The sequence below is a fragment of the Zalophus californianus genome, chromosome 16, assembly GCF_009762305.2.
Source record: "Zalophus californianus isolate mZalCal1 chromosome 16, mZalCal1.pri.v2, whole genome shotgun sequence".
NCBI classification, from domain to species: Eukaryota; Metazoa; Chordata; class Mammalia; order Carnivora; family Otariidae; genus Zalophus; species Zalophus californianus.
In genome coordinates, this window is record NC_045610.1 from 42,609,096 (window position 1) to 42,636,009 (window position 26,914).

Below are 26,914 nucleotides of genomic sequence, written 5' to 3' on the forward strand. Positions count from 1 at the left end.
GAGCCAGGAGCCCGATGTGGGGCTCAATCCCAGGACCCTGGGATCATGACCTGAGCCGAAGGCAGACACTTAACCATCTAAGCCACACAGGCGCCCATAAATAAAATCTTTAAAAAGAAAATTATAAACTGGAAGGCTGGACTATTCCCTATGAGCTGCAACATTCCTGGTATTTCTAAGTCAGGATATCTGTGCTGAGCTTCTGATACCACCTGGGCCATCCCTGGCCCTGGAAACATCCTCTATTTTGCACACTGTTCACATGCTGACTTCTGGCTTATCCTTCCCATAGCCAGGACACGAGGATGACAGCAGGACACTTTCAGAAAGGCCAATCTGAACAAAAACCAAAGTGTATCTGAGGACAGCCTCCACCTGTAGGGGTGAAGGGTCCATTACTATAATCACTCCCTTGCAGATATCTGCGGCCGAACTCCCTTCTCCCTCTACAGCGCACAACCTGATGAACACCCTTGGTTGCACCCAGCTCTCCACCTTCTGCATCTGCACCTCAGTCACTTGATGGGACTACCACAAAGTCACAAAATGGGCATCTGGTTACACCCCCAATGCACAAGTTTGGACCTCAGCAACCATGCCATTTCTCCCATTTACTGAACCACTGGACACATACTCCTTCACCCTCACCTCCCCGTCAAATCTATGAACTCACCACCAGCAACTGTATGGTCTTCTCTTTCCTTCCTCTTTATAGTGGAAGAAAGGCCCCCCCTCCCATCAGAGGCCAAAACATCTTCTGTGGCCATGGATCTCATCTCCCATCTTCTGGAGTTCACGATGAGGTAGTGACTCCTAAACATCCAGCTCCAGCCCAGTCCTCCCTGCTGAACGCCAGGCTTGTCATCCACCTGCCCAGCTGCCATCTGCTCTTCAGGGCTTCATGGGTAAGACAAACATGGCAAAATAAGACTCTCAATTTTTCCACAAACCTCTTCCTCTCTCATTGTTCGCCATCCACATGGAAGCCGCTCTCGGTTCCTCTCCCCCTCACCACCTCGGCCTCAAACCTTCTCCATCAGCAAGCCCTATCAGTTGTGAAGTCATTCATGTCACCACCACGTCCTGCCTAGATGACCGCAACAGCCTCAGAATGCAGCGGTCTGTTTCCACCTTTGCCCCCTGACAGACTAAAGCCCTCGACAGCTTCCGACCCTTGAACTGCTCCCCACTGTGCCAAGAAGAGATTCCAGTCCCTACAATGGCAACAAGGCCCTGCATGATCCGGCTCCTGTTCATGAGGCTTCAGCCACCTATCTTTTAGTAGTTCCTAAACACCCCAAGCTCTTAGCACTCTCAACTTAGCACCTGCTGTTCCCCCTATCCAAGCACTCTTGGCTGGCACCTTGTTCAGATTTCAGCTTACATGACATCTCAAGGGACCATCCCAGAATATTCTCTGCAGAGCAGTACACGTACCTCCCCACAGTGAGCATGAGCAGCTCCTTGAAACTAAGACAGAGACCAGAATAAAGGGGGCCAGATTCAAAAAGAAGCCTCTTGTTAGTCCCTCCACTAAAACTAACTGTGGGAGTCAGCATAAGGGTTAATGGAGAGGTTAGCTGAGAAGTCACTAGAAATATGCCTCACCCTCACCTTACTTTACCAGTTCAGGAAGAGATTTAGTTCCCCTTTAGACTTTTCAACAAAGTTGAAAATGACAGGAAAATGGGACAGGGAGGCCACAACCCAACCAGGGTTGGTCCCAGCTGCCAAAGTATGCTCTCAAGAAACCTGAAGGAGAGCCCCATTGCCCCCACCTTGCTCTTCATCTCCCATGTCCTTTACTGATCCCTTGTCCTCTAAGCTTAACCTCAAGCTTTCCTCAAATCCCACTCCGTCCTGGATTGCTTTTCATCTTGACTCAGGCAACTCATCTAGTTATTAAACTGGTAACTTTCAAACTTCTACCTTTAGTCATACTCAACAGCTGGGTGCTAGGGAATAATACAAAAATGAGTAAGTCATTATCCCTGCCTTGCAGCCTCCCATCAGATCACTCAAGGAAAACCTAAACAATAACTATAATGTAAGGCCTACATGCCGCATGACATGAGTGATAACAGAAAATTCTAGGAATCGCTTTCCACTTTGTTGAGGATGGCTTCACAGGTGGCTTTGAAGCAAGGCATTGTAGGATAAGGCAGACAAGATAAAATAAGATGGGCTGGGAGTGATCTGAGAGATCACCCAGCCCCATACCACTTCTATGTAACAATTCTAAGATGCTAAGATTAGAGTGCACTTCGTGAGCTGGGGATGAGGCAACCAGTTGGCAAGTTTCATCTGACATTGTGAAGTACACTGCATTGTCAGAAGTGCAAGGGGTGGGGAGAAAGAAATGTTTTAGAATCTAGAGGATATGAAAGATGTTCGCAATCGGGGGTGGAAGCGGGAAACATTTGCCTTATTTTCTAGATTTCTCTAATGAGCCACTAAGGCTTTTATAATAAAAAAGAATAAACTCGTTAGGAAACTTTATTACGGGGCGTGTGGGTGGCTCAGTCGTTGAACATCTGCCTTCGGCTCAGGTCATGATCCCGGGGTCCTGGGATTGAGCCCCGCATCGGGCTCCCTGCTCGGCGGGAGGCCTGCTTCTCCCTCTCCCACTCCCCCTGCTTGTGTTCCCTCTCTCACTGTGTCTCTCTCTGTCAAATAAAGAAATAAAATCTTTAAAAAAAAAAATTAAAATTAAAATTAAAAAAAAAAAAAGAAACTTCACTAGCCAGCAGCAGTCTATGACCAGCAGATGCCATCCTTCTCTCCCCCATAAGGTACCTGGTGCTATTATGTCCAACCCCTTAAGTTTAGGCAGTACATGCTGATGATTTCAAGTTTCTCAAAGGACAATTCTATGGCATGAGCAGCCTCCAGCAGCGATGAGAAAGCAAACCCACCATGTAAACAACGACCATCCTCCAAGCCAGATGACCAATCCCAGTTCCCAGACCTGACCCTGCCACTACTCACCCTGCACATCGCAGGTCCTAGCCTCATACGTTCTCACCACCGTGTCCCCCATGTCAACAAGACAGGAGCTTCTATCCCTGTGTAGGACTGGAAGATCTCTACAACTTCCTTTACTAACTAGGTCTTGTGGAAGAACAGATTGCAACACACGTATTCTTAACTTCAAAAATATAAAGGAGCCTTTACCCTGAATCACTGGTTCCAGGCTGGAGCCCCTGACCGAATACTGCAGCGTCTGAGCAATTTTCAAAGCAACAAGAAGCTCTTCACAGCACAGACTCAGTATCACTCACTGTGGGAATGCTACTTATACCCTAATGACTGCATCTTCACCACAACAGCAAACCCAAAGGCATGTGGCCACAGGGAGGGAGGTCATCGGGTGCTGGGGGGTGGAGAGGTCTGTGTGTCCTGGGGGAGGGAGACACTGCAGAGCTACCTGTACATGTGTCCTCAGAGATGCGAGCCCTCCGCACCACACTCTTCAATAGTTCGTGTTCTTCTAATCTAGTGGCCCATTTCTGCCACTCTCCCCTGGTCTATGTCCCATCCTGCACCTGGCAAACAAGTGAGCAGCATACATGCCATCAGTCTGGGAAGTCAGAGAGCATCAGGAGCCCCCAGGTGGATTTAAGCCTGGGGTTTTGTTCCAGCTCTGCCACCACAGGTAGCAGTGGTTGTCGGGACAAGTCACTCAGCCCTGTGGAACCCACTCTCCTTCTGTAAAAGGAGTGGTTCTCCTATTATAATCAAAGCAATTCCCCACGACTGCAGGGCAGAGGTAGAGGTGAGATCTGAGAGACAGAAGGCAGGACCGAGACAACCCCCCTCCCTTTGCCCAACTGCTTTACGTGATCAGCCTCATTTAAAACGCCATCCAAAGACAGACTTCTAAAACAAAGCCGGAGCCTCTGACAATCATCTAATCCAGGCTCATCCCCAGACTCAACCATCCCAGGACCAAGCTAACATTTACAGAGCACCTTCTAGGTAGCAAGCATTTTAAAGATCTTTAGCCTTCCACACCAACTGTAGCAGACGGGTATGAGTTCCATGTTGACAGTGGGGAAGCTAAGGCTCAGACTGGTGAAATGACTTACCCACAATCTCAAAGTGAGGAAAGGGAGGTTTGGGGATTTGAGCCCAACTATTTATGCCTCCAAAGCCCTTGTTCTTTCTTCTTTACCTCACTGCCTTTCACACAGTCTTAACTCCACCTCTTGGAAGTGCTTCAAGTTCCCCCACATCTATTTCATAAAGAGTCAAAAGCACTCCTTACCAGAAATCGTTGGTACCTATGGTCTTCCACTCACAGACTTAAATGGGGAGGAAGTGATGATGTGGATACATGACACAAAGCTTCCTCCCAGGCTTCTATTTTCCATTAATCCCGTTCATGCCTTTAATGGCATCTCTTAGGGTTTCTAGAGCTTACAAGGTCTCTCTTCTGTCTCCCTCTTTCACCTTTTCCAGCTTACACTTCCATGCAGCCTAAATTAAAGGCCTGGTACTTTAAATCTAGCTGTGGCCAATGGCAGATGAAAGTACACTTCTCGGTCTTGTTTTTCTTCCAAACAGCCCATAACAAATGGCCTCATGTACGTGCCCAGCTCTCTGTGCCCCTACCCCACTCACACACTCACCTCCCAACCCTGGATCCCCTTCTTAAATTATACACTTTGCACTCTATCTCTGGGTGAGCTCCAGGGGGTGGAAGGAGAGAGGGTAAGGGTAAAGAGTAGGAAGCAGAGAATCTAAATGGAAAGATTACGGAACACCCCCCGCCCTTACACCCCCTCCCTCTGGGGTCTCTAAAGCACGTACAAACCTGACACATGAGTGATGGTTAAAAAAATTTGGGTTTTATTGTTTTTGCTAAACAATACTAAAAAAAAAAATTTCATTTTGAAGGCAGGGCTTGAATTATTTAATTTTGATCCATTTATTTAATTAAAAAAAAAAAGGAAGGGGAAAGAGATCATGGCCAAAAAGATAGTAGTTAACCCCCACCCCACCCCCAAAGCTCTAGCCAGTCACATGAGCATCACCCACTTCCCACTAGGTGCCTGATATTCAGCTGGTGGCACACTCTGCCCCACTGGACTGCCCTGAAGGCACAGGGGCACCGCGTGCCAGTTTTCGCGCTCAGGTTAGTCAAACCAGACAAACTGGTGGGCTAAAGTCCAGAAGTTCTCTCCAGGTTTTCTGCCCATCGGCTGAGCACATACAAACTATCGTAAGCTTGTAAAATTTAAGGGGGGTGGGGAAGGGCATAAAAGCAGGAGGTTGGTGGGAGAAGAGAAACTATAGGTCACCCAAGCTTTCTCCTGGGCTAGTGGCTCTGGACACAGACTTCGAGAGACCGGGAGATGTGGGCTCCAGGTTTCTTATGGAAGAAAATCATCCTTCGAAGAGCTGAGACGTGCCATGCAAAAGAGTTCTTCCTGCAGAGGGCACAGGAGACAGGGCAGCGGACTCTCCCATCTAGGAGATGGGAGAGTGGTGAGGAAGTTCTTCTAGTACCATGAAGTAAGACAAAAGGCAGAGGGAGAATCCTGAGGTTCTGGCCCAATGTGAGACTGGTACACACACACACAGTTAAAGACTAAAAAGCCATCAGGAACCCTCACAGCTGAATCCCACCTGCAAACACTGGCTCTAGAAAGTGCTGCAGAAGATTCTTGCTGCGAATCAAGTCAAGTTAGTTGCCTGGCTATAGGTGGTGGGGAGGGTAATACGTTTTTATTTTCGAAGGGATGAGGTGGGAAGAGCGGCCATGATCTAGTAAAAAGAGACCTGCAAGAAGCAGAAAATATTTAGAGAACATTTTAATATATATTTTCATATATATATTTAAAGTTAAGAAAAATAAAACTAATTCAAGCCATGCCCTGTGCAAAAAAAGAAAAAAAAAAGAGAAAAAAAAAGACAAATTTAAAGTGAGACCTGTCTGCTGCTCTAGTCTCAACTTAAGTATCACAGTCAGCTTGTTACTTTTATTTTGGAAGAGAAGATGTAAAAGTTTCTTTCGATCACTCAGAAGGCAAGTGTAGCCACTTATAAAAACAGAATGGCAGGGACAGACTAGGAAAGTCAGAGGTGAAAGGGCAGAGCAGGAAAGGAATTTTCAAAAATAAAATTAACAAGGTGACTGTTCCAGAAGAGGGCTGTGAAAAGGACATGGTGGACCAAAGTCTGTTAGTCAAGTAATGATTCAACTTTTAAATTATTCTCTTGTTCTTTTTTGTTGGGTGTTTTGTTTGTTCAAGTCTAAGATTTGGAAATGCTGACCCTTTGTTAACAAGAGCCAACAGGAAATATAGGATCCCTTCCCTCCCCCGGCCTGCCTCCGCCGAAGCCACCACCACCGCCTCGTTGGCTGGATGCTGGAAGAGTCCTCCGTGTGTGTGGACTCAGGATGACAGGGCAGCCTCCTTCTGTGGTTGCTGGGCTTGTGAACGCTGCAGTATCTTTTGGCTTTCCACGTCTCTAAAATGTTTTTCAACCTGAAAGAGACCAGTTCAGCCTAGGTCAGAACAGGAGATGGGCACCAAGGCCTCCCAAACAGTTCATGCCAGGCCTCGGCAGCCGGTCCTGGCTGTCCAGCTCAGGGACCACTCAGGCACCAGAAGGCCCTTGCTATCTGTGGGCCTTCCCGGCCGAAGGTAGGCAGCGGCCTCTTGTTTCAACCGCATGTGCTGCACCTTCAGCTAAGACTGTCTAAAAGAAAGTGAACCGATAAGCTAAAACACAGTGTGAAAGGAGATTTTTTGATCCCAACTCCCACTCCCCTCTTCACGTAAGTGCAGAACGAAAAGCTGACAGGGAATTAATAGTATTAGACTTTTTATATCCAGTAATGCTCAGAATGTTTTTACAAATGCGGCAACTCAATCGAGACAGTCACATGACATATGCAGGGTCAGAGACGCCAACAGCAACTGATTTATACCAACCAGCCCTTCCTGAGAAGAACCCAGCCTGGGATGAGAGGAACTGCTCAGGCGCAATACCATGGAATGGTCTGGCTAATTCCAAAAAGCCACACTGCCGAGGACACGGGGCTGCCCACTCACTTTATTGCACACTGCCCAGTGGGTTCCAGCCCCACAGAAGTGGCCAAGCCAGAGCCGCAGAGCACTGTGCGCAGGGGCCGGGGGGCTAGGCAGGGCTGCTCTCGGGCTGGCAGGTCAGAGCAGGCAGGGATTGCAGCACAAGGTCCTGCCCTGAGGCTGGAAGGGTGAAGGCCAAGGAATCATCCTCTCTCTCAAGGTTCATGGCTCCTTTACTTACTATTTTGCGTACATGGCTCAGTGCACTCCCCTCTTTGCCTTTACAGTTTTCCACTTGATATGGGGGTGTAATAACAACTTCTTCCATGACTACGATGTTTTTTTCTTGCCATTTACAGTCTTTAATGCTGGAAGGAGAAGAGAGCAGGTGAAAGTTGCCTCTTGCAGGCATCCCAACACCTCCTGCCTGATGAATAAATAACTCCAGAAAACTGACCCCAACTTCTCAGCTCACAGCTCAGCCAGTAACTAGATGCTAGCAGCCCATAGGGTGCAGTAGCCAAGAAACACCTCCTGGACACCACTGGCCAGGAAAAGCAATGACATGATGCACATTCATTCCAAGGAGAGCCCAGAAGACTTACTCTGAAGCATTAGGGACCTGGAAAACCACAGAAAACTTCGTGGCAGCCTCAGAAGTCCAATCCAAATTGAATTCAAACAAACATCTAGGCTCATCAACTTAAGTAGCAGCCTAGGGCAGGGGCTGGCAAACCTTTTCTATAAAGAGTCAGACAGTAAGTATTTGAGGCTGTGAGGGCCATACAATTTCTGTCACAACTACTGAACTCTGCTGCTGTACCTACTACAAAAGCAACCCCAGATGATATATAAATGAGCTGATCTGGCTGGAGTTTGCCAACCTTTAACCTAGGGAGGAATAGCACCTTTAAAAAGAGAGGAAAAGAAACTCCATCTTACTGTGATCTGCACTCTGCCCCCCACCTCCCGAAATGGAAACTGCTCCTCAAACTGGACCCTCTCAATTATCAGACAGCTGGGCACTTGCCAGACTGTGAAAACCCATTCTAGGTCACACCTGGGGAAACGCAGGGCAGCCGATATTCCTCAGAGCCCCTTCACATACCTGTAACTGCTCAGACACTCACACCACGGCCTCCAGCAGCTCTGATGCCAGCTGCCATCTGTGCACCAGACCCAGGCGGCTACACAGGGCAACAGAAGGCAGCGGGGGGGGAGGGGGTGCCAAATGTTTCCGTTTTTCAGCAGCTAGGGAAGCTAGTGGAGGGTCAAATGACTTCTGCTGTGACAAAATGTCTTTTCGGAGGTGGTAATAAGGTGGCCTTCTGCTCTCCCTAACTCCCTACGTACACCCCAATGTACAATTAATTAGAAAGAGACAGAGAGACACTAACTTCCCCTTAGTAAAACTGCATCAGCTTCTGGAGAAAGGTACAACAAGATCAAAATAACGAAAGAGAAAGAAGCCACGAATTCTGAATTCTTGAATACCAGTTCTGAAAGGGATCTTTAGGATTATCTAATCCCAAACCAACTTTTACACATGAAGAACCTGAAGGCCAGAGAAGACAACTTGTCCACGATCACACCATTCTCCTGTACGAGAAAGGCAACAGACACCCACATCCCTGGACACCGAGGTGCTGTCGACACACTAACCAGCATCTCTGCTGACTTTCAGGAACACGACTATCCGAAAGCTGGCTACCACACAGCACAGCCAGGCAGCATCGCCCCCGGGACAAGGGACCCCTATGCTCCCCCGACTCACGTCTTGTGTATGGTCTGGAAGAGCTGCTGGCCCTCTAGGGAAACACCAGCGCTGATTGCATAGGCCTGGCTCAGCTTCTCCTCCTTCTCTGTCCGTGCTTTGCTGGCAAGCTAGGGTGGGGGAGAGGAAAGAGACTCAGAAAAGCATTCACCTTCATTCTTCCCAACAGTCAGGACCTGTTGAGGAAAGGAGGCTGGAAAAGACTGGTTTGGTAGATTCAGTTTTCTCAGAGTCCAAAAGTGAAACAAACACACACCCAAGATGCCTGAGTAGTTACTGCTATGGTGGCAAACATTCCTTCCATCCAGGACTTACTGAGTGCCCACCAGGTACGAGACACGCACTGGGCTAAGCTAGAGATACAGCACTGAAGTGGGGACCGGACAGAGACCACAAACAAAAACACAGAGTAACTTCAGACGGTGCCAAGGAGCTAGGAAGAAAATAAAGCAGAGCAATGTTACACGGTGGGACTGGGAAGTGACGGTCAAAAAAAAGATAACACACATGTGTATGAAAGGAGAAAATTAAGAATTTTTATCAGCCACTGCTAGAGTCTCGGGTTTAGAAATTAATGTCTATGACATCTTCAGAAACCAGAATTTGAGGTTCTAAAGACTACCTTTCTGGTACCACTATCTGTGCTCACATGGGGAGCCAAAACTCAAGTACACCTAACCCATGGATACAGTCCACCTTCAACTTGAGCTACCGCTATCCTGCTCTTTAGAAAATGGAACGGTCTGCATTCTACTTTACGTTAGTTCCTTATCTGCCCTCTAGTGGAATGCTCACAAGCTGATCAAAAGAAATTCTAATAAAATCTAGTACAGTAGTTCCCCACCCCCCCTTATCCAGGGTCAACCTTGGTCTGGAAACAGATGATCCTCCTCCTGACATATCATCAGGTCAGGTCAACAGTAACCTAATGCTACATCACATCACCTACATCATTCACCTCACTTCATCTCATCACGTAGGCATCTTATCACCTCACATCAGCACAAGAAGGGTGAGTAAAAACAATACAATGAGGTATTTTGAGAGAGAGAGACCATACTCACGTAACTGCTATTACAACATATCGTTATAATTATTCTATATTATTAACAGTTATTGTTGTTAATCTTTATCCTGACTATAAGTTAAACTTTATCATAGTTATGTATGTACAGAAAAAAAAAAACCTAGTATATATGGGGCTCAGTACTATTCATGGTTTCAGGCATCCTCCAGGGTCTTGGACTGCACACCCTGCAGATAAGGGGAGACTACTGTACCGTAGTCTACTAAAATCCAGTAAATCCCTCCCAACAGGGGTGGGTTGCCCTGTCAACCCCTACTGCCCCTCTAATACACTTTTAGTCCCCACCCTACAGTATTAGTTGCTAGAGACTCCAGAAGTACAAATTTGTCTAAGTGTAAAGCAAAACAAATATGCTGGACAAGACGCTTAAAATGAAAAGGCAGAAAAATGCGTCTGAAAGTCAAACAAATAATTTGGAGATTGTTCAGGCCCAAGAACACAAACAGCTTAGTATACTGATGCTGCAGCTAGCACACTAAAGACATATGCACAGACACACAAGTGAGAATACATAATTTGTCTCCAAACAACAGCTCCTTAAAATAGGGAGATCATACCTCACACACATCCCCAAAGTACCTAGATATTTGGAATTCTTAAACATTTCCATTCTGCTTTAACAATGACCCTTCAAACCATAGACCAAATACAGTTTTAGAGGCAAAGTGTCTAACTGTTAGCAAAACAAAGCACTTTATTAAGGCACAGGTTTGACTATCAAGAAGAGAAAAAACGACCTTCAGTTGGGTTATGGGGAGTCCTGCCTCTGAGTTTCAAAGATCATTTGAGGGGCGAGGGGTGTGAACAGAGAAGAGAGAGGTCACGCATGCTGTCATTTCAGTGTCCCTAGGGGAAAGAGGAAAGAAAGGCCAGAACTCTGCAGTGATTTGAAGCTGGAGCTCCTTTTTCACATGGTCCCCAGTACATGGAGAGAAGACAAATACAGCAGCACTAAATAATCTTTCAAGCCTGGTCCTGCCATTCTGGCCCCACCAGGCTAGAATTCGAGAGAGAAATAAACGCACATGGCTGACAGTATTCCCCTGAGCCTCAGCAATCCCAACTGCAGTAAGAAAGCACTCAGTTTCTATGGCAAGAGAACCACTGGTGGTATATTTTAAGCAGCAAAAAGCAAAACTTCGTCACCAAGAAAACCCTGATAACAAGGAGTTTCCTTGAGTCTCACTTTCCAAACAACCCTGTAGAAAATATGAAGTCTCCAAGGAAAGGAGGAAAAACCAGGGGGCAACAGAGCTCCCCTGGATTAACCACGCTCTTGCAGGGCTCCTGCAGAACGCAAGTGACCAGGCACAGGTTTACTGTACCCCACGAACAGGCATAAGGGTCTCACTTGGAGGTCTTTTTAAAAAAGTTTATCCCTGGGCGCCTGGGTGGCTCAGTTGGTTAAGCGACTGCCTTCGACTCAGGTCATGATCCTGGAGTCCCGGGATCGAGTCCCGAGTCGGGCTCCCTGCTCATCAGTGAGTCTGCTTCTCCCTCGGACCCTCCCCCCTCTCCTGCTCTATCTCATTCTCTCAAATAAATAAAATCTTTAAAAAAAAAAGAAAAAGTTTATGCCCGGGTGGCTCAGTGGGTTAAGCGGCTGCCCTGGCTCAGGTCATGATCCCAGGGTCCTGGGATAGAGCCCCACATCAGGCTCCCTTGCCTCAGCGGGGAGCCTGCTTCTCTCTCTCCCTCTGCTCCTCCTCCCTCCAAGTTCTCTATCACTCGCTCTGCTCTCTCTCAAATAAATAAAGAAAAATCTTAAAAAAATAAAATGTTTATCCCTGAAAACCAAAAACATCTCCTGGTGTTGGGTCAGACAAAGCTGCTTCTATAAAGCTTGTGTTGACTAGATAATATGGGATACCCACAGCAAAATATCCTTGTCACCTACATAGTAGATTAAAAACGTGAACATCACCCATTCAGTAAGAGAGGAATGGCTCAGGGAAACCAGGCACCTATGCAGAATGTTTAAGATGGAACTGACAAATTTAAGCTAGAAGAGGAAAAAAGGCTGGGAGAGGAGTCACTTTTGAATTTTTGCCAGAGGCAAAATAAAATGTGTATAAATCTCAGCCAGAAGTGATTCCTTTGGACAGCCTGAGTAACAGCAACACAACAGTTAGAGAACAAGGAGTTCAAAGTACACTTCTAGCCCCCCAAAATACCAGTTGTACAATCCCCTCTAAAGGCTCTGAAAGCAAAGGAGAATAGACTAGATGATTCTCCATTTCAACTCATGGTGCACAACAGGTCCCAAATGCTAAATGATAAAGTGCCTTAGAGGGGCACCTGTGTGGCTCAGGTGGTTAAGCGTCTGACTCTTGGTTTCAACTCTTGGTTTCGGCTCAGGTTGTGATCTCAGAGTCGTCGTGAGATCGAGCCCTGCGGCAGGCTCCACGCTAAGTGCAAAATCCACTTGTCCCTCTCCCTGCCCTTCATCACCCCCTCTCTCTCTCAAATAAATAAAATCTTTACCAACAGGGGGAAAAAAAAGAGCCTTAGAAAAGTCAACAGAAATCAGAGTAAACTGACTGTATTTCAATTTGCCCCAATATCCTCAATTACTGTACCTGTACCTGCAATTGTGCTTTGCGGAATCTGGACGCAGTGCAAACCCTGAAACCTCCAGCTGTCAGTTTATGAACTGTATTTTCATGGCAATCTGAAAAATGTTTAAATCTGATATTCAGCCAACTAGATCTGCTTTCACCAGGAACTTGTACAAAAGGGGTGAATTTCTCCCACAGAGGAGTCTATCAAATAAGCACAAGGAAGGCTGCCCTCACAAAAGGAATCTAGAAGTCTTCTCTCAAAACTGGGGGCAAGATTACCTTGCTCTTTTTAGGCATGTTCCTGAAAACTCATAAAAAAGTAAATAAGCCTCCTTTTGTAAAGCAAATGACTATCACTCTACCCTCAACTTAGCAGTTATACAGATTGAAATCTCCCACCTCATGTTTTTTGTAAACTCATGCATATGTATAAATGGTCCAGTTATTCCAAGAGAGTAAGTTCAGAGTTATTGTCAAACCACTAGAGGGAACCAATAAAAGCCGCCCTCAGTAGAGGTGTTGGGTGTGCCTTTTAAGCTTGGGAGGATTACCAGGATTGCAATTTTTTAAATTCAATGACTACCACCATACTGCATCTATTTTCAATGCAAACATGCTAGCTGCTCGCCTCTTCCAACCAAAACTGAAGCACTAACTGGTTAGAATCTCAAAGAATATTCAAGACACCACTTTACAAAGTGAAGTTGTCTGAACAAGACAACCTGTGCTTACCTGCCTCTCCTTTTATTTTGTATGAAACCCAGTGAAAACAGCTCTTCCTGTCTACTAACCAGTGCTTCCTCCCGTGGCCATTTTATATATAGCAACTTGACGTGGGCAACGGAGAAGAGTACACGAACTTGATACCAAAGCACATCAATATTAAAAGGCATCTAATCATGCCTGCTGTGGGGTAACCCTTGAGTGAGTGAATTAATGCACACACCTCTCCTCCTACACTCAGTGACACGGAGAAAAAGCAGCAGCCACAACAACAAAACCCAAGCGATACGCACTTCATCTTGTTATTGAGTCACCAGCTGGGCCATCTTAGTCCCACACACCCAGACCAGGGAGGCACAGGTGCTGTGGGGAATCCAGAGGGATTCCAACCGCAAGTATGTAACAGGCTGTGACAGCTGAGACAACAACGGAAGCAGAGTCCAAAGAGGAACACGCTGGATGTGACCTACTGACTCCAACGAGCCACTCTGAGTTTGTCTTCTGCGTGCATGCGGGCTGTCCAACCAGCTGCCCTCACAGAGCGGTGAGGAAGCACCGCAGCTGCCGCCCGGGGCCTGCCGCCACTGGCCGCGAGGCCTCTGCTGGAGGCGGAGGGACGGCGGACCACAGCGGCCAAGAACCACCGGCATCCTGAGGGCCCGCACTGGTTTCTGCTGTTTCCATCCTGGGCTGCGCCCTCAGAAAGCCCTCCTTCCTAGCTAGCAACAAGCGGGCTCTCAAAGAGATTTCTCCCAGCTATCAAATCAGTATCCCCAAGTCTTCCTGTTCCCTAGCTGAAAGCTCCTGTCTGACAGTTTCAATAAAATACTGTTCTTTACAACTCTGGATAGTGGGGAACTCCAAAAATAGAGTACCCCACTTGTCGCTGTGTCTTAGAATACATAATAATGAATCAAAACATTGAATCAAACAGGAACCGTAGAGCTTAAGAGGCCTGGTAGTGAATATTAAAATTCTAAGAGCCAACCTGTTGAGAGCCTACTCCATCCTAGGCACCAAGCTACACACTTTACATGTCTTAAAACGTTTAATCTGTACAACAGGGCACCCAGGTGGCTCAGTCAGTTAAGCGTCTGCCTTCGACTCAGGTCATGATCTCAGGGTCCTAGGGTCGAGCCCCATGTCAGGCTCTCTGTGTGGAGTCTGCTCCACCCGCCCCACTTACGCTCACTCTCTTTAAAATAAATAAATAAAATCTTAAAAAAAAAAACAACTACAAGCCTATGGAATAGGGACTAAAATTCCTCCTACTTAATAGATGGAGAAACTAAGTCACAGCTGTTAAGAAACTTGCCCAAGTTTACCAAGCCACAGGTGGGAGTCTGGATTTAAACCCAGTCTGACTCCAGAGCTTACATTCTTAACCCTGTGCTACAAACAGCTCCACATAAGAGAAGTCTAAGTTATTGTTGAAAACATAAATTTGAATGCAAAAGAAAATATTTTCAGAAAAGAAAAATTTTTTTCCAGAAAGGAAAAACATTTAATTTTTTTTTTTAAGATTTTATTTATTTATTTGACAGAGAGAGAGCCAGAGAGGGAACACAAGCAGGGGGAGTGGGAGAGGGAGAAGCAGGCTTCCTGCTGAGCAGGGAGCCCGATGAGGGGCTCGATCCCAGGACCCCGGGATCACGACCTGAGCCGAAGGCAGATGCTTAACGACTGAGCCACCCAGGCGCCCCAAGGAAAAACATTTTAAAACTCAGCTGCCACCTTCTCTTTGTCAGTGCATCCTGGCATTTCCACCAATGTCCCCAGTGCAGAACACAGCTGTCTGCCTTCTAGTGAAGGACCTCTCTTTTCTGAAAAGGGCCCCAGTCTCACCCTGAACCTCAAGGACATCCTTTATTTCTTTTGTTGAAAAGGTAAATCACAGGAATGCTTTTCAGAAAACAGATCTTGTGTGAGAAAGCATTTCAGGCCAACAATGGTAAGCATTCCCTGGACCCATCATTTTCCATTTTTTAAAAAATATTTATCTATTTAAGTAATCTCTATATCCAATGTGGGGGGCTCAAACTCACAACTCCAAAATCAAGAGTCCCATGCTCTACCAACTGAGCCAGCCAGGCACCCCCTGGACCCATCATTTTCTGATTGGGCCAAGACTAGGGAAGCTAAGTCAAGCAAGTCTCCTGCACTTGAATGTTAAGATACAGTTGAGTGCTGGGGAGCCTGGGTGGCGCAGTCCTTTGAGCCTCGGACTCTTGGTTTCAGCCCAGGTTGTGATCTCATGAGTTGTAGGATAGGGCTCTGCACTCAGTGGGGAGTGGGCTTGAGGATTCTCTCCCTCTGCCCCTCCCTGGATACATCGAGTGCTCTGAGCTAAGATGAAAAACACCCTGCAAATCCAGGGGGCCACAGTGACACGATACTTGTTAAACCATCATATTGCTACTGTACAATACGGACCAACCTCAAGTCACAGCCAGTCCACAAAAGCAAGGGTTTTTCTCTCACCTGGTTTAAAACAAAAACTAGCTTTAAGTCAGTGGTTTGTTAGCTATTTGTAATTATGTCACCAAACACAATTCATAACCACAACAGGAAACTAAACTTCCAGGACACTAAATGAGTAATTCCTACTCCAGAGACCCTGAAACCAGTATTACTGTGGAACCTCCACATGGCCCTTCCAGAGAGAAAACTGGCTGAGACAGAAGCTAAAATCTGACCCCAACAACCTATCTCAAAAATTAGCCAGCTCACATGTGGCTGTGAGGATTAAGGGAGACAGCCCAGGTGAAAACACTAGGGGAGCTATAAAGCACTGTACAAATATTAGCTGTTAACACTGTTATTATAATATCATTATTGTTAGCACAGAGGTGGCTTGTGGGTCATTTCAGAAAAATTCATACACTCCAACCTTCCTTTAGCCAATGAGCTCAGTGCTCTCCCCTTTCTGGTTTCTATAAGAGCTACTAGAGAAACTGTAAGTCCTAAACAGAACATCTTCCAAATAAAAAAAATATATTCTGATTTAAAAAAAAATCTTCCAAAATATAACTAGAACAGTAAGTGGGAAATGTCTTTAACTTTATGTGCCCAAATGGGGGCATTACCTATGGAATAAAGAGTTGATTTGGGGGCGCCTGGGTGGCTCAGTTGATTAAGCGTCCAACTCTTAATTTTGGCTCAGGTCAGGATCTCAGGGTGGAGAGACTGAGCCTGTGTCAGGTTCCTCGATGGGCGTGGAGTCTGCTTAAGATTCTCTCTCCCTCCCTCTGCCCCTCCCCCCCATTCCCACCTTCCCTCCCCTGCTAGGGAGGCACGTGCACTTCTCATTCTCTTTAAAAAAAAAAAAAAAAGTTGATTTTATTCAGTGATAGTGAGCCATGCCCTGTTTCCTGGGCTCCGAAAAGAGAGAAAACAAAGTAAAAGAGAAGAGCCACACCCCCTTACTGCCTCAACAAGAGATTCTGGCTCAAACTCTTGCCTACCACACACTAGCTGCATGAACCCGAGCACAATGCATAACCTCTCCAGAGCCTCAATTCAGTCATCTGGGGCCCATCCTGAAGGGTTATTGTTGGAATTCAGTAAGCATGTACAGCACCTAATATCAATATCGGCATGTAACTAGTCCATGCCCTCCCTCCAAGAATAACCTCCAGGTTAGCTTACTGACAGAAGAGCAAAAGATTCTAAATTGCAGATGGACAAACTGAGCACCTTCCAAATTAGCTTGATGCCATTTAACTTCCTTCCTTTTATCTAATTATTTATTCTTCAAGACCCTACTCCACTATTACATCAGAAAAGACTTCCCTAAAATGTTTACTACTCTATGCCAAGGGTTGGCAAACTACAGCCAGTGGGCCAAATTCAGCCAACCACCTGTTTTAGTTATGCTATATTGGAAAGACCACACCCATTTGTTTATATATCATCTATGGCTGCTTTTGCTGCAAAGGCAAAGTGGAGTAGTTGTGACAAAGAATGGATATCCCACAAACCTAAAACATTTACTATCTGGCCCTGTTTCACAGAGAAAGTTTGCTGGCCCCTGCTCTATGCTCCCATAGCAACTTGCTCACACCTCCACTAACACTGATCCTGCCATACTGTCAGCACTAGTTAAAAATGCTGCCCTCCTTCACCACTGCCAACAAACATGAGATTCTTGAGGGCAAAGGCAGTCTTAATCTAACAACCCCAGCACCTGGAAGGGAGGGGTAGTGAGAGGAAAGGAGGACAAAAGGAAAAGAAACCTCGACCATTAGAATTTCACAGAACAGTTCTCAGTTCCAGTAAGTGACTAACACACAGTCACACAATTCATTAACAGCCCAGCTGTTGAAAGAACCCAGTTCTTCAAACTCCCCACATTCTACCACACACACTGTTTGTTAGCTTCTGACACAGTGTGCAGATCCTTTCATTTTCCACTTCAGGTACAATTTGCTGGACTCTCCAGGGTCGTTTCCGGTATTTACCTAAGCTAGTCTCAAAATTCCAATGCTAGAACTTGACTGCATCACCCTTTTCCCCACAAGCCTGTTCTGTAGCAGGAAGACTAACAGTTAGAATGCCCCTTAACAGCAGAAGCGATACCACCACCGACCCACCAGTAAAGTCCTCATTTTAAATCACCTCCATGTCAGAGCACAGAGGTGGCTTCAATAACACACAGATGGCCGACCTCAGCCAGTAACTCAGGCACAGCAATTGTCTCCACACCCCGTGATGTCAAGAAAGCCCCCTTCGGAACCAAACCTTTAACCTAATGAAGGCTCACGGGATCAGCTGGCTGCCATGCACTATAGCCTGAAATGAGTCATGAGCCCTAGCCCGGACACTGCATCCCCAACTATGGCTCTGTCAGTTTGACCCTAAAGTTTGAATGCCACTGAATGTGACATCCTTCAAAAGGCTAGTGATTTTTTTTAAGTAGACTCCCCGGTGAGTGCGGAGCCCAATGCAGGTTTTGAACTCACGACCCTGAGATCAAGACCTAAGCCAAGGGGCGCCTGGGTGGCTCAGTCGGTTAAGTGTCTGACTTCGGCTTGGGTCATGACCCCAGAGTCCTGGGATTGGCCCCGGATCAGGCTCCCTGCTCAGCAGGAAGTCTGCTTCTCCCTCTCCCATTCCCCCTGCTTATGTTCCGTTCCCTCTCTCGCTGTCTCTGTCAAATAAATAAATAAAATCTTTAAAAATAATAATAAAATTAAATTAAATTAAATGGCAGTCAATTGGGGCCCCTGAGTGACTCAGTCAGTTAAGCAACCGACTCTTAATTTCAGTTCAGGTCATGATCTCAGGGTCCTGGGATCAAGACTATGTCAGGCTCCCCACTCAGCGGAAGTCTGCTCGAGATTCCCTCTCCCTCTCCTTCTGCTCCTCCCCGCCATGTGCTCTCCCTCTAAAATAAATAAATAAATCTTTTTAACAAAATAAGTAAAATGGCAGTCAATCATTCTACCTTGCTAACTTCATCTGATACCACTCACTACTTAACATGTCCCGTCACACGGTAGTAATGGGCTCTTTCTTTTCACCCCCAACCTATACCTTCATGACACTATCATAAGCAAACAGCTGTGTCTGCTCACAGCCAGGTGCACAACACTGGTGGACTCTAATCCGGTACTGGAGCCTTTACAATATACTCTAATCAAGTGAGCCAATAGGTTATATACAGCTTCTAGAAGCTAGAAAAATTTTATCTGACAAAAAAGTCTTGCTTTCTCTAGAAAAGTAGTCGTTTCCCTTCCCACATTTACACATAATATGAACTCCTACCAATATACACATAGCCAAACAGTGTGGCCAGGCCATCTGATTCTACTTGGTGATAACTCCATACCTCAACACATTAGGGTCACGATATGGTCAAGGGCCCACCTAACAAGATAGATCCATGAACAAAGGCCACAATGCCGCAGCTATTAACTACTCCAGGAGTTTACTCATACCGGAGAATTAATGCTCAAATCACTGGAAAGTCTATGGTTATGCTAAACTTTAGCTTTGAAATTGGGAGAACACAAAACAAAAAGTCAGCTCTTCCCTCAATGTGACATCATACCTAAAGGTGAACAATTTTTTTTTTTTTAAACTGAACTCTGTGACTCTTCCGTTTTCTCAGCCTTACCAGAACCGCCCCCTACCACCCCACCCAATCTCCAAATACCCTTTTTATCCAAAGGCTGCCAACTCCTTCTTCATTAGCAGGGGCTAATGATAAGCCTTTTGAATCTCTTCTTCCTGGTTGCATTTGATAATTCACTGCTTGTTAGTAAGATCTAAATGGGTAATAATGGATAAAAGAGGCTGACAAATTAGTCCGTGGTTTGGCAAGGGAGGTGGATGCCTTATATGTGGATTTCAACTTTCTATGCTTTGTCACTTTTCCCACCTCCCCCCACACTTTTCCCACCTCCCCCCACAACAAGTCCCACACAAATATCTCTTTAAGAAAGTCTTCTCCGACTCAGCAAAGTGAGGACGACTTACATCTCAGTCAATGCACTGGATGCATTTATCTCAACAAATACATACACTTGCCTTGGCTGTGTCCATGAGTTCTTTCCTAAGGATCTCAGAAGTTGAAAGCACAGCCTCCTAGGTTCTGTGACTGCTCACTCTAAACTCCAGTACTCAGCCAAGTGTTCACTTAACTACGCCACCTGATAACATTGCTCTCAATGTTCAAGTTAATTCTGGTCACCAAGAAGAGATCTCTTAAAAACATTTAACTCAATTACATATTAATGGTATTCAATACAATTTTGATTTTCCCCAATATGGGTTTGGCAAGTTTGGATAACTGAACGAATGTCCGTCCAAAGCCAAGAGAGACTGACATAGTAATAGCATGCATATTCTTGGCTGCCTTCCCTCAGTCATAATGCCCCCCCTTCCCCCCACCTTGCCCCTATGCCTATTCAAGGAACATCAGCTGGCTACACATAGCTAATGCAGAAGAACAGAACTAACATCTGCCAATTCTAGTCAACTGACCTAATCCCCATAACAACTCTATGAGATAGGTACTAACATTACCCCATTTTTACAGTGAGGAAACTGATGCTTAGTAAGGTTAAGAGGCAGAGAAGTGACTTTAAAGACTTACCTGCTTGATTCCTGCTTTTTCTACTAGACCACAATGCTCCTGACCACATAATACAGAGGTTTCTCTACATAGAAATATTATTAACATGGGACTTTGCAGTTAAAATATCAGACCTGAGTTCAAATCCCAGCTCTATTACTTAGTAGTCGCATGATCTTGAGCTAGTGACTCATTCTCTCTGACCCTCAGTTTACCCTCCTATGAAATGCTGATGGTACCCACACCATAAGAACTGTTAGAATTAAATGAGATGTCTACCAGTTGCTAGTTCAGAGTGGCACATAAAAACATCAGTTCCCACACTACCAGCCATATAACCCAGAACAAGTCACTTAAAACTAATAAGCCTGTCTTCTTACCTATTAAACAAAAAGGAAAAGAATACACTCTAAAGATCACATGGTGTGACTGTGAGAATGGAATGAGAGGTGTCAAAGCTCTTTGTAAATTGTAAAGCACAAGACAAATGTAAAATGTGGTCCCCAGCAGAGCTTACCACAAAACCTTGCACAAAATAGATTTCAGGAAATGTTTTATAATGCTACACAGGAGAGAAGCTTGTTAATGTTGACATGTCCCAAATCATCTCCTGAGAACACTACCAACCCATGGGTAATCCTCATTCCCAGAGAACCAGATGCAGAGTCAGTTCAAAGGAACTTGTTAAGAAGAAACACCATACTTCATTCTGCCACGTGGACCCTAGGGTTCTTCTTGTCCTAAAGCAATATTTAAACCTTCCTCATGACAGAATAAACTAATAAGCCACAGGGTGAGTAACTTGAACCTCACTTATGACTGGCTTTGATGTGCTTTTGTACTTTTATTGAAATGCTTCTGTCTTAGAGTCAGGAAATTCAGAACACTTTAACAGGGTACAATGGTACTGTGGAGAAGATCAAATGATACTCGTAACTTCCACCTTCAGCAACCCCACTGTCCTCTTCCAAGCTGCCCCTCACATGCCACAGCTGTGGACAGACACAGGACTTCTAAGCCTGCAGTGAACTGTAAACGGAAAGCAAAATGGGCTCATCTCTAAGAACTGCTAGTTCGTACCTTCTCTAGTTGGGCTGGAATTAAGTATTTTCTTTAAAAGTCCTTCTCTTCCATTTCCTGCTGGGTCAGAGTAAACAAATATCCAATTTATATCAACAGGATTAATTAAACAAAGCACTTACTATATCAGCAACATGAGCCAACATGTGACGGTATCTTCCTACTGGAAGTGGAGCACACAGGTGATGCTCCCCAAGACTGTGAGCAGCAAGTTTTCTTCCAGGGATCTCTGAGCACTTCAGTTCCCTTCTAACATACTTAAACAATCCTCCATCTTAAAAAAAACCCAGTCCAGGGGCGCCTGGGTGGCTCAGTTGGTTGGGTGGCTGCCTTCGGCTCAGTTCGTGATCCTGGAGTCCCGGGATCGAGTCCCGCATCGGGCTCCCTGCTCAGCAGGGAGTCTGCTTCTCCCTCTGACCCTCTTCCCTCTCATGCTCTCATTCTCTCTCTCAAATAAATAAATAAAAAATCTTAAAAAAAAAAAAAAACCCAGTCCATGCTCTTCAATGGGATGAACTTTTCAGGTCATTCAAGCAATATGTAAACACCTGCCCAGATTAAGTTTCCACTAACAGTGCAGCAGGCTCTTCTAAGTCTAACCGATTCCAGGGAGCAATCACAAAGCATCCTCAAATATGGGAAAGCCAATATAGCTTACTCCTAAACATGTCTGCAAATGAAAGAGCGAATAAATGAAGTCCAGAGATAGCCCTCCAACCTTAATTTTACTCCTAAACATGTCTGCAAATGAAAGAGCGAATAAATGAAGTCCAGAGATAGCCCTCCAACCTAATTTCTGACTCCTCTTCCCAGCAAACCTTTTTCAAGACTTGGCAAGCAGGCCACAAAAAAAAAGTAAAAATTTCCAGTCTTCCCTAACCTATTGATTCCTGCTTTCTTGAAAGAGTGGGTAAACAACTAGTTTACAACAATACTAATAATCTAAAACTGACCAGCAGAAAGCAAAACCCTAAAGACAAAAATACGCTGCAAACTCAAAAACCAAGAACTATATATATTTGAGGTCAAACATAAGTAAATTACCTTTTAACAGCTCCCGCTTAACTGTCCCACCCCTAATAATCCAATTCCTCTTAACTAAATGGTGGCACATATTGGTTCCAAGAACAGAAACTTAGGGGGCGCCTGGGTGGCTCAGTTGTTTGGGCAACTGCCTTCAGCTCAGGTCATGATCCTGGAGTCCCAGGATCAAGTCCCGCATCGGGCTCCCTGCTCAGCAGGAAGTCTGCTTCTCTCTCTGACCCTCTTCCCTCTCATGCTCTCTATCACTCTCTCTCTCTCAATAAATAAATAAAAATCTAAAAAAAAAAAAGAACAGAAACTTAGTCCTTTACATTTCAGAAAACCATCCCTCTTTCAGATAATCTTTCCTCTACTACTCACTGAAGATCCAGTTATTTAGTTAACAAACTTTCATACCCTATAAACACTAAAAGTAACTGTGTTTTCTCTTCAATATACCAGGAATAAACTATTTCACTTGAATCTTTTAAAATCTCTTCAGCCAAAAAAAAAAAAAAAAAAAAAAAAGACAACCACTCCAAGAGCTCCTACATTCTAGTAGGAGGTACCTAAGCCAGGGTTTCAAAAATCTATAGATTTCTAAGAATGGGACATTCTATATGCAACAGCCTTTAATATGAAACCCAACACCGTTCCGAATCTGTCTTCAGCCATCACTAAAAAACAAGTGGCATCTCCCTGGAATCTGAAAAGAAGGGACCTCCAGATAGGAGGTAACTATATTCTGCCAGCCTCAGTTACCCTCTACTGTTTCAGCTGCCTAAGTGTTTCCTTGCTTTGCTGAATTGTAGCCAACATACCACATTCCCGAGAGAAGCAAGAGAATATACGTTATTACAAGACTCCTCCAGAGGGAAATACCTCCACCACACTAATTCAAGAGACTTAAGGCAGCTGCTACTAAAATCGAAGGTCTAATATTCATTCAAAAAATATTAAGCACTTATTCTGTGCAAGGCTCTGTATATTCAGCCATGAACAAAACAAGTATGGTTCCCATCCTCACAAAGTTTGGTGAGATAGAAAAGCAAGCAAATGATAACACAATTATAAAGAGGCTACGAATAGGGTAACCTTAAGTTCCAATGTGCCCAGGACACACTGATCTATACTTGTCCCAGTGTAAAACAAAAGCACTCTGCTTTACTCTCAAAAATGTCCTAAGTTGGACTATAAATGCTATGTCACTTTAACTCTAAAGGATAAGGTACTGTAAGAGAGAATAATGGGAGCAAATTACTTTAGCCTGGGTGATCAGAGAAGACTTCTTGGAAGAGGTGCCATTAACTAAGTCCTGAAGGATGCGGCTCCAGACATTCTGGAAGAAAGAGTGTTCAAAGCACAGGACAGCAAAGACTCCAGGGCATGGGATGGTATTATTATTGTTATTATTATACATGAACTTTCACTCATAGAACTAAAGAGTCAAAGTGATTTGGAGGCTCCCAGATTATCAACATGTACGTCCAAGATTAAAATATCCTAAGCCTCTAATTCTGTCAGACCTCAAAAATACAAAGACACAAATGTAGCTCTAAGGCAGTAGTTTTCCAAATTTTTGTAGGTCATGAATCAGAGATCTGCAAAATACTCCATATGTTCACCAAAACCACGTCTATTCATGTGTGCACACACACAATTTCAGGAGATTCACGGGCAACACCCCTACCCAACCCCACCAATACCGAAGTTCACGCATGGACTCCAGTTTAAAAAAAAAAAAAAGTCCTCTTTCACAAAGGACAAAAGCAAGCTCGCAACTTTATTTCTCTATTTGGGCATTAAAAGGTTTCTTAAGTCTTCTGAAGATATCCAGGAATAAAGAGAAAACCTAAACTGACAGGTTTTCCAAAAAGGTGTCAAAACAAACAATTTTAAGTCAATGAAAAAATGAAAAACAATGGACAATATATGTATCACCAAGAGTCAATGAGTCTCAATTTTCCCCCACCATTTTGGAGAGCCAGAACTGCCCTCAAGTCCTTACCTTACTAACATTGAGTGAAGCTAGGGGAGGAGGGGTTTCTGTTCGGTCATTAATTATTTCCACTTCTGAAACATACTGTAAGTTTATGAGCAAGATGTCTGCATGGTTGGGCTTCCCACTGGAAGAGGGACATTCTGGTGAAAAAATAAAGTTAAGGAAAATAGGGGCAAACAGAGCACTGACACATCCCAAAAGGGGCATGGAAAACACAATTCACACAGGCTGGTGTAACAGGTGTGCCACGATCAAGAGGGGGGAGCCTCACAAGAATCACAGCTCTCCTCAGGAAATCTCTGCCTATCACCTTCCGCCCGCTCAAAACCCGAGAACCAAAAGATCTCAAGCTTTTCAAAGCCAAATACCACCCAAAATTGGAAGCCTCAGAAAGGGTTTCTGTCACCTCTCTACTGGTTGTATGGAGGCATAATGCAGTGTTAATGCCGTATATATAGTTTGTCTTGGCCCTAAGGAACCACACAGGAGTGGCAGTACTTTCTGTTCTTGGTATAATACTCCTTTCATCTATATACTGCTCTTTTCACTTTTTTAGATTTCAGATTTCCCATTCTGCAGAGGAGGAAACTATAGCACTGGAAAGGAGGCTCACTCCAGGTGAACCCAGCTAGATAACCCATTTATTTATATATTTATACATTCATTCATTCTTTCTTTCTTTCTATCACTCACCCGTCCTCCAACTATTTATCAAGAGCATAATATATGCCAATTAAAAGTAAAGTAATTCTTCATGCCAAAACCCTTCCAATTAAACCACTAATGTAAAAGGTCTATTTGGCCCAGATCTGAGTTTTTGTATTTTACAAAAAAAAGGCAACGATTCCTGCCTGTAGTTTCAGAGGACATCTTCCTAAGCTAGAAATCTACAACTAGTGGTATACTTGACACTCAAATGCAGCACTCAGTAGGAAACTTCCTTTTGAAAGATGCCATAAAGGATTACTCGAAAAAATAAAAAAATAAACCCACCTGTGGCTCAGAAAGGGGAAGGGGTGGGTGGCATATTTATGGCAATCATATTTTGTTTCCAAGACTGAGTTTCCTGGAGTAATTCAGAAATCATTTCCACCCCAAAGAAGCAGGCCTTCTTTTCTATTCTGTTTAACACCGACACTTCCAAAAGGGGAGGGAACTACTAAGGAAAAGTCAGGACTCCATGTGCTGGGCTGAGCAGGAGAAGATAACTTACTCTTTCACCTGTAACCCACACAAGCTTACCTGAGACCCTGAAAAAAACGTAGTCTTCTATCTGGACCAGGTTTCCAACGCAAACATTCTCAAAACAGCAATTTTCAAATGACTGAGAAAGCTAATTCAATACTCCCCGCCCCCAAGAGCACCACGCACACACACTCACCAGCAAAACAAGCCCCTATCCCCATTTCAGATACAAACTCTGTCCTGCAGTTACTCTCCCCCAAAGCAAGCAAGGCCCATTTGGGCACCACCCCACCGCCCTTCCTTGGACCGAATCCCACCAGAAGACACCCCCTCTTAAACTCCATACCCTTGCGCTACTAGCAGTTCCTTACTCTGCACACCCCCTCCCCACATGATTCTACCCGCCCCCCTTCCATCCGGGCTCCAATCCACCAGCCCCCTCCCACGACCACCCTCTCTCCCGATCACTGAGTCCCCTCTCATAGCGTTTCCCCGAAAAGGCATCCGCGTGTCAAGCCCCCCTCCACCCACTGACCCTCGCTCGGGGCCCAGCTCCCCATAAGGGGTGGGAGACAGGGTCCCCTAAGCGGACCAAGGGACACGCGAAGAGGGGGAGGGGAGCTCAGGCCCGTGCGCATGCGCTCCGGGCGCCGCGGTAGCCGGTCGCCCCTAGGCCCGGAGAGGGCCCCAGCCGCCGCCGTCGTCCCCCACCCCCCCCACCACCGCACATACACGCCGGCCCGGCCTCGGGCTCCGCGCAGCGAAGGATACTTAAAGCCAGCATTTTGGACTGGTAGTCGAAGGCTACCACCTCGCCCTGTAGCCGCTGCTCCTGGCACGTCCGGCACGACACCTGGCTCCCAACGCTGAAGTACTCGCCCGGAGGAGCCGCCATCTTGGGAGAGCAGCCGCGGCCGGCGGCGGCGGCGGCAGCAGCGGGCGAAAGCCGGGCCCCCAGTGAGCGCCGCGACGCGACGCACGAGGCGTGCTGACGTCACACGCCAGGGCGTGGCCTGGCGCTGGGTGGGGCGGGAGCCTAGGTGGAAAAGGAAAGAAGAGGAAATAAAGGGGAATCTGAATGAGTGTTTGTGCATCTGGGCCCGCTTGGTAAGGTGCTTGCAGACTCCATTTCAGAAATTAAAGATAAATGACCTACGTGGAATGAGAAGGGGAAGGAGGCGGGAGCTGCAGTCTCCATATGAGCACACCTTGACAGAAGAGTTTAATGAATGAACTCTGTATTTTATATATGAGGAATCTGAGGACCAGAGGATTTAAGGAAACTTGCCCAAAATTATTATACCCAGTTACAAAGTGGTAGTGGAAAGAACACTGCCTATAGGATTAGCTAAACTGGGATC

General features: G+C 45.5%; 1 protein-coding gene across 1 annotated transcript; it reads right to left on the bottom strand.

Moving 5' to 3' along the window:
• Positions 1-4,821: 4,821 nt before the first annotated feature.
• Positions 4,822-26,585, bottom strand: LSM12 (LSM12 homolog). Its single transcript, XM_027625607.2, has 5 exons — positions 26,325-26,585; positions 24,375-24,508; positions 8,815-8,924; positions 7,282-7,408; positions 4,822-6,494 (listed from the first exon to the last, which is right to left on the bottom strand). Exons 1-5 carry the CDS (start codon positions 26,446-26,448, stop codon positions 6,402-6,404), a joined length of 588 nt encoding a protein of 195 aa, XP_027481408.1. The 5' UTR covers positions 26,449-26,585; the 3' UTR covers positions 4,822-6,401.
• Positions 26,586-26,914: the final 329 nt, after the last annotated feature.

Bases quoted from the DNA above. Each gene is read 5' to 3' on its own strand.
- LSM12 (XM_027625607.2), bottom strand. From the start codon at position 26,448: ATGGCGGCTCCTCCGGGCGAGTACTTCAGCGTTGGGAGCCAGGTGTCG. The intron at 24,509-26,324 runs GTATCCTTCGCT...TTTTTTCACCAG, and splicing joins GTCCAAAATGCTGGCTTTAA to AATGTCCCTCTTCCAGTGGG. The intron at 7,409-8,814 runs GTGAGTCGGGGG...TTCTCCTTCCAG, and splicing joins TTCCAGACCATACACAAGAC to CATTAAAGACTGTAAATGGC.